Source organism: Mercurialis annua, linkage group LG5 (genome assembly GCF_937616625.2).
Source record: "Mercurialis annua linkage group LG5, ddMerAnnu1.2, whole genome shotgun sequence".
Classification (NCBI taxonomy): domain Eukaryota; kingdom Viridiplantae; phylum Streptophyta; class Magnoliopsida; order Malpighiales; family Euphorbiaceae; genus Mercurialis; species Mercurialis annua.
In genome coordinates, this window is record NC_065574.1 from 5618894 (window position 1) to 5633080 (window position 14187).

General features: G+C 32.0%; 1 protein-coding gene across 1 annotated transcript; it reads right to left on the bottom strand.

Moving 5' to 3' along the window:
• Positions 1-1513: 1513 nt before the first annotated feature.
• LOC126681232 (DNA-directed RNA polymerase I subunit 2) lies at positions 1514-12804 on the bottom strand. Its single transcript, XM_050376715.1, has 27 exons — positions 12537-12804; positions 12374-12453; positions 12163-12282; positions 11661-11737; positions 10920-10983; positions 10546-10616; positions 10255-10350; positions 10112-10157; positions 9364-9544; positions 9233-9285; positions 8988-9061; positions 8722-8839; positions 8116-8200; positions 7408-7523; positions 6599-6726; positions 6435-6514; positions 5707-5948; positions 5469-5633; positions 4774-4938; positions 4589-4663; positions 3974-4077; positions 3821-3896; positions 3261-3389; positions 3011-3151; positions 2678-2890; positions 2327-2575; positions 1514-2207 (listed from the first exon to the last, which is right to left on the bottom strand). Exons 1-27 carry the CDS (start codon positions 12709-12711, stop codon positions 1794-1796), a joined length of 3537 nt encoding a protein of 1178 aa, XP_050232672.1. The 5' UTR covers positions 12712-12804; the 3' UTR covers positions 1514-1793.
• Between the last annotated feature and the right edge of the window lie 1383 nt (positions 12805-14187).

A 14187-nucleotide genomic window follows, 5' to 3' on the forward strand; every position in this document is an offset into this window, starting at 1 on the left:
AGGAAAATAACTTTCATGACAAAACTCAAATAGATTGAAATTTCTAAATATCATACTTTTATCCAACTTCTTTAAATTTTTCTAAAAATCATAAGTATTTTTATTTTATCCCATTCATAAAATATATGTCTATTTTATTTTATAATATATTTACAATAAAATTATTGTTTTTAATAATATCATACCGACAACCTTTATATATATTTACACATAATCAAACTACCAAACTATTAATTTTTAATTTTAGTATGTAGACAACTTAAATTATATTTGAATTACTAAACAAGGATAGATAAACGATAAATCATTTTTTTAATTGATTTTTTTATTAGAAGTGGGAATTTTTTAATTCAATTGTTATCAATATTAATATATAAAATTATAAAATTTTAATTAAAAATTAATAGTATTATATGTTAAAATAAAACAAACAAATTATTTTAAATTTCCTAAAAAGTTAAATTTTCTAGACAAATATACCTTTTGGAAAGTTAACTTTCCGCAAAATACTTGAAGATGAACCAAGTGAAACCATTGCCAAGCCCTTTAATCCCCTTTTCTTTAAAAAAAACACCTAAGAGCATTTTCATTGCATGTTCTATTTTTATGCTATTTTTAGCACAAAATAAAATAAAATTATAAAATATAGCACATTATTGAATTTCACTCTACTGCAATATGCTATTTTTATCATTATTATTTATGACAAATTTATAAATAATTTAAATATTATATAATGGTTAATTCCATATAAAATTACCACTTTTACACGTGTTTTCACTTTAATCACGTTCTTTAAAAAGTGTCAAATAAAATCACCACCTTTTATTTTTTTGCAAATCTATCATCGATGAGTAAAATTCAACGTCTTTTTCCTCCCAAATATATATTTTAATATAACTAATCCTCTATTGACACACAAAATAAATTCCTCTTACTTTTTTCTTATTGATTCCGGTTGTCAAGTCAACAAAATTACACTAAATTTTCACATTCATGATAGATTTGCAAAAAAATTAAAAGGTGGTGATTTTATTTGACACTTTTTAAAGGACGTGATTAAAATGAAAAAACGTGTAAAGATGGTGATTTTATGTGAAATTAACCCTTATATAATTTGGCAATATGCTAAACTTTCTAATAAATTTGATACAAAATTTATAACATAAGCCATATTCTGCATAAGAGATAGAATAAAAATATATTTTTTATACTAAATGCTAAATTATAGCATTGTGAAATATTTTTAACACTAAAGTGGAGATGCTCTAATATTAAAATGGAGCTTGCCTTTGGTAAATAATGCTCAAAATTAACGCAAATTTTGTTATTGATATGACATTGTTGTAATGAACTGAATTCAAAAAAAAAAATCTATCCTCACATAAACATAAATGATGGCCTACAAATTTGATTATTTTTTTAAATAGAATTTCTCCTAGTCATAGTTCAAACATTAATGTATACAAGGGCATAATCTAAATAAGGTTAATTTTTTTTTTGAGAGAAAAAATAAGGTTAATTTAGTATTAACTTTTTAACTCCTTAAACTTCTACAATAGAGAAACCATGTCAAATTTGACAAGGAGTGTGTTACAAAATGTAGATACAAGAACTCTTGTGTACAAATTCACCAATTCCCCTATCAAACCCTCTCCTCACTCCCCCTATTCAATATACAATACAAGCTTTTCAAATTCCTCAAGCCTACCATATAACTTGGAAATCCAAGAAGTAATGGACCAAAATTGAATCAAAAATTATAAATACCGTCTTTTTTTGCAGGAATAGGCTCATCGTCCAGCCCCGCTGCTCAACTGAACATTCATTTTAATGTTCATGGCTGCTAATTCAGCAGCCAAGTATCTAAACACATAAGGCATGGCAACTGTTTCCATCCCCTTGCTTGTTTGGCACGCATGGCAAGTTACCTTTTTGGAAGCCCTAGCCGGTGGTAATCCACCAATATCCCGAACGACTCTCTTCTGTGATTGTATAAAAGATGTTGTGAGTATGCTTCCGCATAAAGAACAAACATCAGCAATGTGGTAATCAGAACACGTATGGAGCCTGTCATGTAACAAATATGCTGCACCGTGAGCAAGCATGGCATCTCGTTCCATTTCTCCGAATCGAATACCTCCACCATGCTTTCTTCCTTTGATAGGTTGTCTTGTAATTTGATCAATTGTTCCTGTTGACCGCACCTGCATAACCGTTACACGGCAGAAGGAAGATGTTAAAATCTCAAGATATTGATAGTAAGTCTTCGAAAAGCACTTGCATTATGACCTAAAAAAACTATGAGCAACGTGGAAGATCATACCTGAAATTTGTCAGAAACCATGTGGCGAAGACGCTGATAATAAACAGGCCCGATAAATATTTCACATGTGAGTTCCGTTCCATATACACCGCTATATAGTACCTCTACGCCATGATAGTTAAACCCATGAGATCTCAGAATGTTACCAAGATCATCTACAAGTTCTGATTTGGCTTCTTTCCCATTATCTTCTCTTACTGAACTAGCAAATGGCGTGGCATCCACAAATTTTCCGTTCAAACTACCTCCCTGAAACATTAAGCACAAATCATTTTCCAGAGAGTAACCTAAAACAAAACGCTAATTTTCTGCATTTGCAGAATGAAAAACCTTAGTTTTTAGTTCCTATACCTTAGCAGCAAGGGATTCTAAAAGCATGGCAATTGTCATTCTTGAAGGAAATGCATGCGGATTGATAATCAGATCTGGGCGCATTCCAGTATTTCCAGAAAATGGCATATCGATATCTGGCCATAACTGGGAGCAGACACCCTTCTGCCCATGTCTACTGCTAAATTTATCACCAATAATAGGGTTTCTGGGTTTTCGAAAACGAATGTTCACCTAATCCAGAAAAGAAACAGAAAATTATTGGGAAAAGAATACCCCAAGTAACTGAAACATATAAAGGCTTCGGGTGCACTTGACAGATGATGTGGCAGAGATCAAAGAATATGCAATTACCTTCTGAAGATTCTTTTTGTTTTTTGTATCAACAGCAACATAGTCAACAAAAACAGGGTCTGAACCTTTTAGATTGTAGGTTCTTGCTGTATTTGTAATCTCATTATAAATGCTATAATATGGTTCATTTGGATGCAGTATCTGGAAATTTAGCGAAGAAATTTGTCAGTAGAGATCTTATGGAAATCAACCAAAAAGAAGAAAAAGACTGGATGGAGTGCAAAGTAGAAACTAGAAATTAAGGGCTGACCTGACCAACATATGGAAGTCCATCAGAATCAAGGACAGAGTGCGACGACTTGTCAAGGTTACTTCTTCTAAACATTCTTTGGGCTCGATCAGACCTGCTACCCTCTTCAGACAAGTCAATTGTCTCTGTCTGCGAAAAACAGTGATACATATAACATTTGAAGGAACACAGAGTAGTTACTAACTAAAATAAACATACAATTTAGCATGCAAATCAAATTTTGACAACCCCTCACAAGTACAAAGATTATTAAAAGAAGAGAGAAATAAACGCTTGTGATTAATTAGCAGGAGAATGTCTTCATATAATGCCCATGCATAAAAAATTTGAACATGAAAATAACAAATTAAAAATTCAGACCAGAGAAACAATTAGGAGAATTTTAGAACTTGTATTGCAATACTCTTTCAAAGAAGAAGAGCCTAATGAGGAATATGCAGTATTTTGAAAAGAGAAGCTAATTGAAAAATAGGCTCAACAGGCCGAGAGCCAGAAAAAGTAAACTTCAACTATCTATTAATCCACAGAGGTGATCAGCATTTCTTTTTACAAGTGCAAACCTGGTATATTTGTCCATGGAACATTCCACGTTCAACGGCTGATTTATTTAGAATCATCGCATCTTCCATATCATAACTGGATGACAGCAAGCAATTATATTTATCAGTGTACTGACATTAAATTATGAAACTAAGATTGAGCAAAATACTTGCCCGGTATATGCAAGCACTGCAACTATTGCATTTGTCCCAGTTGGAAACTCGTCCACACAATACTTGGTATATGTACTTGTGCGCGCAATGGGAGTTTGAGGAGTCTGAAAACATTAATGTAATTGCAATTCAAAAGAAAGAAACAAAAACATAACACGTATACATGGTAAAGGAGAGAAGGAAAAAAGTGTAACGTTTCATTTAATTTTGAAAATAACATTGCAAGTCAACCTCTTTGCGCTTGCAAATAGGTTAATCATTAAATAGAAGTATAAGAGGGACACATGACTGCAAACACACGGCAGTAAGCAGTGCTACTATTTTCCATAACCATAGAAAGTTGAGAACAAACGCATAGCAATTTAATAGAATAGCATTGTATATAGCAATTTATAAAATAGCATTGTGTATAGCAATTTTTAGAATACCATTGTGTATAGCAACTTATAGAATACCATTGTGTATAGCAACTTATAGAATACCATTGTGTATAGCAATTTATAGAATACCATTGTATAGAACAATTTACAGAATAATATCGTGTATAGAAAAGTTCTCTGAAGTGTTCTATTGAATCAATGAAAGCAAGAAAAGAAGGATAAAAACGAGTCATACCTGAAGATGGTATAGCTTCTGATCTGCACGGAAACGAAGAGATTGCAAAGAGAAGGCCATGGTTTGTTTTGCCATCTATATAGGAAAATAAGTTATAAAGTAATATACACCTCTTTAAGCAAAGTCAAGGAAAATGAAGACATATTGACATAAAATCCATAAATACATAAAAAATTAACAAACACCTGACACTGGTACATATTCCGTGGGCTTTGATTGTGATCTGACCACGGTGTAAGATTAGCCACAATACTGAGCATGTCAGTTGGATGAATTTCTTCATGAGTTGCAGGAAAAGCATCACTTCTCCCTCCACTTCCACCATCTGGACAGCTTATTTCCATAAACACCTAAAGTCCACAAGCTAGTAAACTATTAGTAGCATTAAAGCATCCTATCTGTTATCAGAAGAACTTTATCTAACCTTTGAAAAGTAAAAAATGAAACTGCATTTAGATGGTCTCCAACAGTACTCTTTAAAATAAAGAATATTAGGTATAAAATAAAAAGCATCTGATATACATAGAATAAAAAATGTAATTTAAGAACTCGTTAATTTATAACTCTTTATTAAGATTTTTACCATAACATATCAACTTATTTTTCTCTCTTCTTTACTTATAGCTCAGTCTCTTATTCACTTGTGTTGAAAAAGAATTTTTTTTCTTAAAATAAGTAATAAATTTATTTTGAAAATGATCATTAATTAAATGATAATAATAATATAAAGAGGGCAGTTTGGCTCTCCAAATGTAGAGAATCAAACCAACTATTTATTTTAATTTGTATAATAAATAGTATATTATACTCTTGATTGATTGATGAACTCTTTTATAAATAGCCTCGACTTCTTTATTGAGTATGCTGAAGATGCTTTTACCTGTTCAAATGGCCCAATAAGTTCAACATTTTGACCATCCTCAGCAGGGATGGAGATATTTTTAACCGGGCGCATAAATCTGGAAGGCGATGTGGATAAATATAGACCAGGAAATGCACCGCCCATGCTCAAAGGAATATATCCAACCTCCAGATCATCAGGAATCTGCAGTATGATATTTTGTGAATGAAAGGAACCCCAAAGTAAAAACCAGCGAAGATTGTTAATAAAAACGAACCACTGAAGAAGCTGAAACTTTGAATTTTCGTAGATGAGCGACGACTTTTGCAACTTCGCTAGAAGGTAAAGATCCAACAACACGGCCATCTAAAAGAACAGAAAGAACTTGAGGAGGCCCAGCCTGAACAAGCTTTGGCAATGAAGAAGTCATTCCAAGAGTAGTCAAAACACCAAGAATTGACTTCCTTGTAGCAAAAAAATCTTTAACACCTCCATGTGAATTGAAGTATGAAGTAATTCCTGATAAAAGATAGAAAAGAGCGAATTTATAACTTAAATGTCCAATAATTCTTTTGGTAGATAATAAATGTCTCACAGAAGAAATAATTTAAACTAGATGTAATGCCAAGACATCATTGAATGCCATTTTGCTAAGATATGAGACCAAAAAATTGACTAATGCCAGACTTGAGACCCAAATCCATGAGCTCTACCGAAAGAGGGAAAAATGTGCTATGCTTCCCTAAATTTTTCTTCTTTTAAACCTATTAAGTTAAAGGAGAATGATTACAGAAGAACATCAAAACAACAAATCTAACTTATTAAAAAAGATACAAATAAACTATATTTTAGAAACTTCCTTATAATAGAAGGCAAGGCACAGCCTATGTTTCATGTATTCTTTTAAACCTCCATGCCATCCGAGGGTAAAGGACCATTAGAATGCCAATGCATTAATTTCATTTAAATTTAAACAGATACCCATGAAATTTTGTAATAACTTACGACAAGAGCGAGTCATATGGTTCAGCAACCCACACGGCTCACCATCAGGCGTATGGACCGGGCATAGAAATCCCCAAGATCTGTAGACCAAAAAATTTACAATGTTTGGATGACATGAAATACTACTTGAAGGGACTATATTAATTGGAAAAGGATTTACATACTCAGGCAGCAACTTTCGCACGCTTGTTGTGCGTAGTCCAGCAAAGGAAGCCCCACGATGCACAGCTCGGAAGAAAGATAAAAAACGTAGAAAATTGAGCCTCTCTGCTTGAACTGTGAAACCAGCCCTCTAGTGAATGCCAATACACCGGAATTAACCACCCATTTTAGCACAGATAACAGATAAATAAGATAACCAGCTCAAGTACATATCGACAATAGGTTAAAATAAAGGCTAACACGTACTTAATGCACATGCTAACGACTCGCTCCATTTTAAATGAGTACATCACAACAATAATAATAAGCAATACATACAAGATGATCAATATTTTTTATTAGTCTATGTGAGTAAACTTAAGCAGCAAGAGTGCATGTGCGTACACAATGTACTTTAACGCATAGAAAACATATGTGAGAAACCAGTATACACTTTACAAACTCAGTCCAGTAGAAAAACAGATGTTTATATCAGGTTGTAAATGCAATTTTTTCAACTTGGTTTTACAAACAAAGATATGATATCCAGAGATTTAACCTTACATTCTGAAGTTAAATTCAATTGATTCAGAGTTTCTTAAAGGATAAAAATAATTACATCTTTTCATTCTTGAACTCCCGTTATGCTAATTGAACAATGTCATATGAGTTGCCTTAAAAAAGCAGATGAGTTTCTATTATTGCTTTCAGCAGGTCATTTTACTCAGATGAATTATTTGCAATTTAACAAAGAAATTATGATAAATAATTAAAATAGCATATCTGGAAGTGTGAAATTAAAAGAAAGGAGTCTACCACTACTAGTTCATACCTGTTGTAAATCTAGCCCAGTTTGGGTTATTAGTCTTCCACTTCTCAGCAAATTCTCCACAGCTGAACTGATTGTTGTTGAAGGATTTTTATGCATGACCTTGATCAGATCTGGTACTGCATTGTTGCAAGTAGGAAATATAGCAATCAGTGTCTATGAAAACTTGTATCCACCTTCAGAAACATGAAAAAGATAAATAAAAAAATAAAAATGAAACAGAGAAGAGATTGATAAACACTGTATTTTTAGGATTTCAATTAGGCGCTTATTTTAGCTCAACAAAACTCCTCTAAATTCCACAAATTTAGATTTATCGAATTCCTCAAGAGTTTATTCTCCAGAAAAACAGAAGATAGTTGAGATAAAGAGCACTGAGCATGCTGCAAAAGGAAATAATAAATATTAAACCCTCAGCACTTTCAATGACACTTAACCCATACAATTTTCCCACATTTGAACATGCTAGGTTCTGAAACTTTCTAATCCTATTAGAACACAAAATCCATCAATTGATTGACATCAGCTTGAATTTAGCAATAGATCATAGAGATGAAAGCCAAAATAAGTGCAAAAAATGTTTAAACCTCCGTAACAAGCAAACAGAAAATATAAGCTGCAGTTGCAAATAAGGAGAAGAGAAGGGGAGTGAGGGACAAGAAGAGAGACAAAACCTAGCAATTATAAAGCATAATACGTAAAAGTAAATACCTGACAGGCAATTAAATTTTTTGTTTTTCTCTATTTCATCTACAATAACTTTTCTGGCTTTATTCAGCCACTCTTCTAGTTTCTCCTGCAACCAAGAAAGAAAAGACAGTTCATTAGTGATAGGCAGGATCATTACAACTTCAACTTGATAACAATTGCTCGATGACAACAGAAGAACATAATTTATCATTAGTTATATCCATAGCAAGCAAAGCACAGCTTTTGACCAATGACTACTTCATCTTCATTCATTTTGCTACAAGACATTACATGATTTCTAATAAGATGCAAACTCCGCATTGCCATAGATGCAAAGATCCGAACTTCAATCAAAAGCATTACAGCAATATAAGGAAAACAAATGTAAGGAAGAACTAGAATTGATGAGGCTCCCTGGTTTGAGAGAGTATGGACTGAAGAGAACGTCAATTATCCTAGTAGGCTAGTCCTGATTTTTAAAAAGACTATGATCGAATACTTTTCACCATTCAAAAAATAAAACTAAATGATTTATTTAGCCGTACGTTTTCCATCAAGTAAGTCAAACATTTAAGAGCCAAACCATATCAAAAATTGACTCCAAAAGATCCAGTTCAAATTTTCTACCTTAAGATAGATGGTAATGAGGTGCCCAGGGAGCAAGACTTCATGATTTTGCAAGGAATCTGGGTTATCTGGCACAGAAGTCTGGTCTACAAGGGAGAAAAGTTTCTGCAACATAAAGCTAAAGACACAAAGTCAAATGCATGTCAAGACGAGAAACTGAGAAAAAAATCTTCAACTCAAAGAAACGAACTTAATGTTTGATAGCAAATGCCTAAACATAGAACTGCCACAAAATAATCAGAGACAGTAGAGAAAATATAACTAACATGAGTAGATTGTACTTGTCATCATAATTGTGAAGATGTACAAATATGTATTCTTTTAGAACCGCATGAGCAACCTGCACAAGGAAAAGAAAGAGAGAAGACACTAATTATTAATGGAAATAAACACTCCAAGTAACAAATCTTGTGAGCTTATGAGTTATGAACCCCAAATATTTTTCTTTTTATGTTTCCTTTTCTAGTTTGAAAAAAACAAAGGATAGCCTAGGCAATTGAATTCAACTTACATTAGAAAAAGTTGATTTCTCCATCCCATACATGACAGGTTGGAAATGTTTTCCTGTGGAAAACGCAGTAACATTAGTCGTGAATCAAATAAATATCAAAATGACACTCATAGTTACACCATAATAAGCACCTATATGCCGCAGACATTCTTCCTGAGTGAAAAGAGACAAGTCCCGAACTTCATCAAGTATAATTTTTGCTCTTTCACCTACAAGCTGAGAGCCAACAGCTCCCTTTACCTTCTCATGTTTCTGGTCATAGCAACTTATTAACTTTTCATAAATTTCTCGATCATTAGTCTCAGAAAGTGCCTGTTCACGATAGTCAAAATTTAATTCAGTTATCCAATAAGCACTAAATACTGAGAGTGAGAAAAATGGAAAATCTACACCAACAATCAACAAAGTAAATGCAATTAATTGATAATGGCATAAAGCTATAAAACTTTGCATGCTAAAACTTAACTGTCACATTAATCAACTTATATTGATTGGGCATGCCGACAGTTAATCTAAAATTTTCAGTTACTAACTCCGTTCCATTTCCAATTTTCAAACAAACTGAATTTTTAAATTTCTCAGCACAAGTTCACTATGTTCACAATTTAAATGATGATGAAACTATTATTCATATGTGATCTGACCATCAAACCATATAGCACATGTAAATTATCCAACATTCTTTTTAAAAATTAAAAAACAAAAGCATGCATCACAAGCACAGTCTTTATTTAACGTACTGGTTGGAAATGAAACCTATGATACAAAGGCCCCCTTTCATCATATAAAAGGAAAAAGACATTAACTGCGTGAACCAGAAACAGTACATGCTGTAAAGTTAACTAAGCAATGTAGTTGAAATAATCACAAGCAAGATACCTTCAGAACTATACCAACAGGAAGCAGGTATTCTCTTCCATGTACCCTGTAAAACAAATCAAAGAAGATAATAATTTGAAGATCCACCACAGCAAGCAAAGATTGATTACTTATGAAAAAAAAAACAGCTGAGAATTGCTTACCAAAATCCAAGCCTTGCACTTCCACTACGAAGGTAATATAACTTAACTGTTATTGAAGACTGATCTGATAATGCTACATCAGTTTCTCTGACACACCTGGAATGGTAATTCAAAATAGCAATATAAGAGCGATTAAATAGCATATAAGAATTCAAGAATGGTTTTCTAAGATGTAGACAATGAGATAAAACTATTCAAAGCACTCAGTAGATATGTATAAATGTAACACAAAATATATTAGTTCATAAATAGCATAAAGAATCAACATTGAAAAATCAATGAGTTGAGAACCTTATAACAACTGCTTTCTCAGTGTACCCTTCCTGACGATCACGAAATGAAGACCGAACCGTACTCATTGGCTGAAATATAAAATCATAATTCAGTTGCACAACATTAACAAACAAAGAAAGGAGCTTTTTCGTGTTTGAAAGAAGGGAAATCTATCCCATATTTTTTATTCTTGACATATACATATGATTTCACCCTATGTAAGATACCATGTCCAAAGAACTGCATTATGTAAGCATAAAAATTTGTTCATAGACTTATCTGCAAGACCATTATAAAAAAGATAACCTTATAGCATTGTCAATAAATTGTAGATAAGAAAATAGGTCTTAAAGTAAGCCATTTGCTTATGGTAACAGAGACCAATTACTTACATAGTTTCGCTTTGGCAAAATTAGAAGTCGAGCAACCCTCTCGAGCCCATTTAAAATGAAGTAGCTGCATCACATTAAGCACAACAAATTAAGCAGAAAGGTGTTTATATGAAGCACTTCACAGGGACAAAAAGGAACATAAACTCGATTCTCTTAATTTTTCAGTCACCACCTTAGCACATGTAGGTTTGTATCATAAAATTACAAAGAAACCACAAATATGATCGAATCATAAAATCCAAATGATAATGATATCATCAAATAAGCATAATGCATGGGAGATAAAGTTCATAGGACCAAAAAAGAAAATGCGATTAAAGATCAAGTGCGCTATGTGAACAACTACATATTGATGCTATTAATACTTAAGCAAAACCCTTATATATTTACAATCCCTTTACAACTAGTTCTTTTTTCAATCTACTCCCCCCCCCCCCCCCCTTTTTGACTTGTAAGATTCTAGTGCACTCAACAGAAACGAATAAAATCTTAGAATCTTTTTTACTGAAAATCCATCAAAGAAGAAATCAAATAATTCTGATCGTTTCTGTTCCAAAATGGAAATATGAGTTCAAACCGGTTTAGAAAATTTAAAATTAAAAGTAAGAATATCTTCATGCAATCAAATATTCAAGGGCACCGGAAACACGATGTGTTGAAAAAAGTAATAGTATGAAAAATTAAAAAAAAATGACGGTGTTAAAAAGTTCAAAGCAATTGAAATCAAGTTGACATACTTACCCACCCATCTCTGATGACTCTTCCTTGAAGGACACCAGTTGTTGGGAATCAGCGCCATACAAGTGACAAAGCCTTGACTGAATTGATACCCGCATAGCATATTATCAGTAGAGGCAACCAAAGACTATAAAAGTTCTAGCATACATGATTCAATCAACATAGGATGCTTATCTACGTCTACAATGATTAACTGCTAAAAGCTTGTCCTAAGATTTTGCAATACCTTGCATGGGTCTACCAGAATATAAAAAGAACACCATATTCAGCATAGTATGATAAGCATGTTTTGCTCCTGCTTTCTTAATTACAAAAGAAATACATATACATTTTTCCAAAAGAAGCAAATGTTTCTACATCAGTGATACAACTTCCACAAATGTTAACATGCTTTCCCTAATTCCAACGCAACATCCATCAACATCTAAAATTACATGATGGTCGTGAAAACAAATCTAATCAAATTCTAAAGAGCTGTAGGCTTAAACTAACTATAAACACAAACCTTTAACATTATAGGAAACTGCCCAAAATTAAACTTCTCTCTGACAGCAACTTTTCCATGCTGCTCGAAACAAACTTGTGCCTCGAGCCTTCCTGTATACGATAACTTCGCCTGACGACACTATTTCACGCACAATAAAAACACAAAAAACAACCAAATCAATTAAAATTAACAGAGATAAAAGAACATAGAAAAAAATGGAGAAACTAACTTCGAATGGAAGTAAACGTTTATGCTTCGTCTTCGAAAATTCCTTTAGCGGCTCGTATACCTTTGGATGACTCAATGACAGTAATCAACAGGTCAAGGAAATTAAAAAGAAAAACACAATAATAATTAAAGTTAGTAAACTAAACAAATTAATAAAAGGATATGTTGTATAGCGGTGTTAGTGAAAGGATCAGTGATTGTGACAGGCTTGATAGTACTGAACATAATTTCAAGTCCTTGTTCAATCATGTAATCAAATGAGTCTATGTGATGCTTTGTTAGCTCTTGTAATGCACTGTAATCTTCATAACCGCCTAAATTTTCCTTCTTTGCCGCCATTGTTAACGGTTTAATTACAGTATTAGCTGAGTAAAGGAAGAAGAAGAAGAAGAAGAGGCTGTTGTTTTATTGATTGTTATTTTGCCTGAAATGGCGTTAGGGGTTAGGGTTTTAGGAGAAGGGGCCGAAAACGATGGTTTCATTTTGGCCTTTCTCGTCATGGGCTAGGCCTGCTGGGTCTGTTAAACCTGATTTAGACATTACTCTTCAAACAAAAAGGCTTTAGTATACATGAGTGACCCACAAAAAAAATATGCCAAAATCTCTTTTAAAAATTTAAAATATTACTTTTATATCTCAATACGAAATTAAGCATATTTTAATAAAAATAAGACAATATTATCTCTTACACAGAGGCATGGCTAGAAATCAAAATAAAAAAGAGCAAAATAAAAACCGTTTGAAACCATTTTGAAAACTTTTTTAGAAACGGATGTAAAACTTTATTTCAGATCTATGTAAAACAGTTTTTAACAAATTTTTAATTATAAAAAATGAACTAATAGTTTACCATTTGTGATGATCGTTGGATCTAAATTTGAAGTAGAACTTGAAACAATTTGATAACGAACTAAAATCAAAATTTAATTTAATTCAATTTTTAGTTGATTCGGTTTGGTTATTGTTAATAACTTTGAAATTTTTGGTTAATTTGGTTATATTCGGTTTTCGGAATGAAATTTATAAATTAACCAATTTATAAATATTATGTTATTTTGTATTTTTTTAATATTAAAGTACTGTTTTAAATTACATTTTGGATATCAATTTGCCTCCTACATTAATAATATATTTCAAATTAATACTGGAATCAATTAATTTATTTTATTTATATTTTTTAACTTTTCTATAAATGGCTCCAAAAAAATTTACCAATCAGCTCTTCAATTATTGATTAATGTATATAATAAATAAGTGTGTTTGACTATTTTATATTTTTAATAAACGAGTTTACATTATTTACTATATGAAAATAGTATTTCAATACACTTGATGTTATTTTTATTGGAAAAAAAGGTATGTTTATGCCTTTAATTTTTATCTTAAGACTCAAATGTGCCCCTACCTCTGATTTTGGCTAAAATACAACCTCGACGTTTCAAAACTAACTTATTTATGTCCTTATTTTTGACAGGGTTAAACAATTCAAATTTTCCATCTTCTCTTTCCTACGTGACTTATGACATGGCTAGACAATCAAGCACAAATCTGTTTATACCCTAATGTTTACACCAAGGCCTGAATTTGCCCATAGATTAAACACCTATTTAAATTAATTTTTCAATAAAAAAAATTAAAAATTGATGGATTTTTTGTTTTAAACTTTTACATTCCGTAACTCCGGCGAGTTCATCGGAACAAAAAGTAGTACATAATTTTAATTTAATTAATCATAATTATTCTAATTTAATTTATGATTTAATTTTGTGAACTTGTTTCTAATGAAAAAATATCAATTTAATATTTAAGGGTACA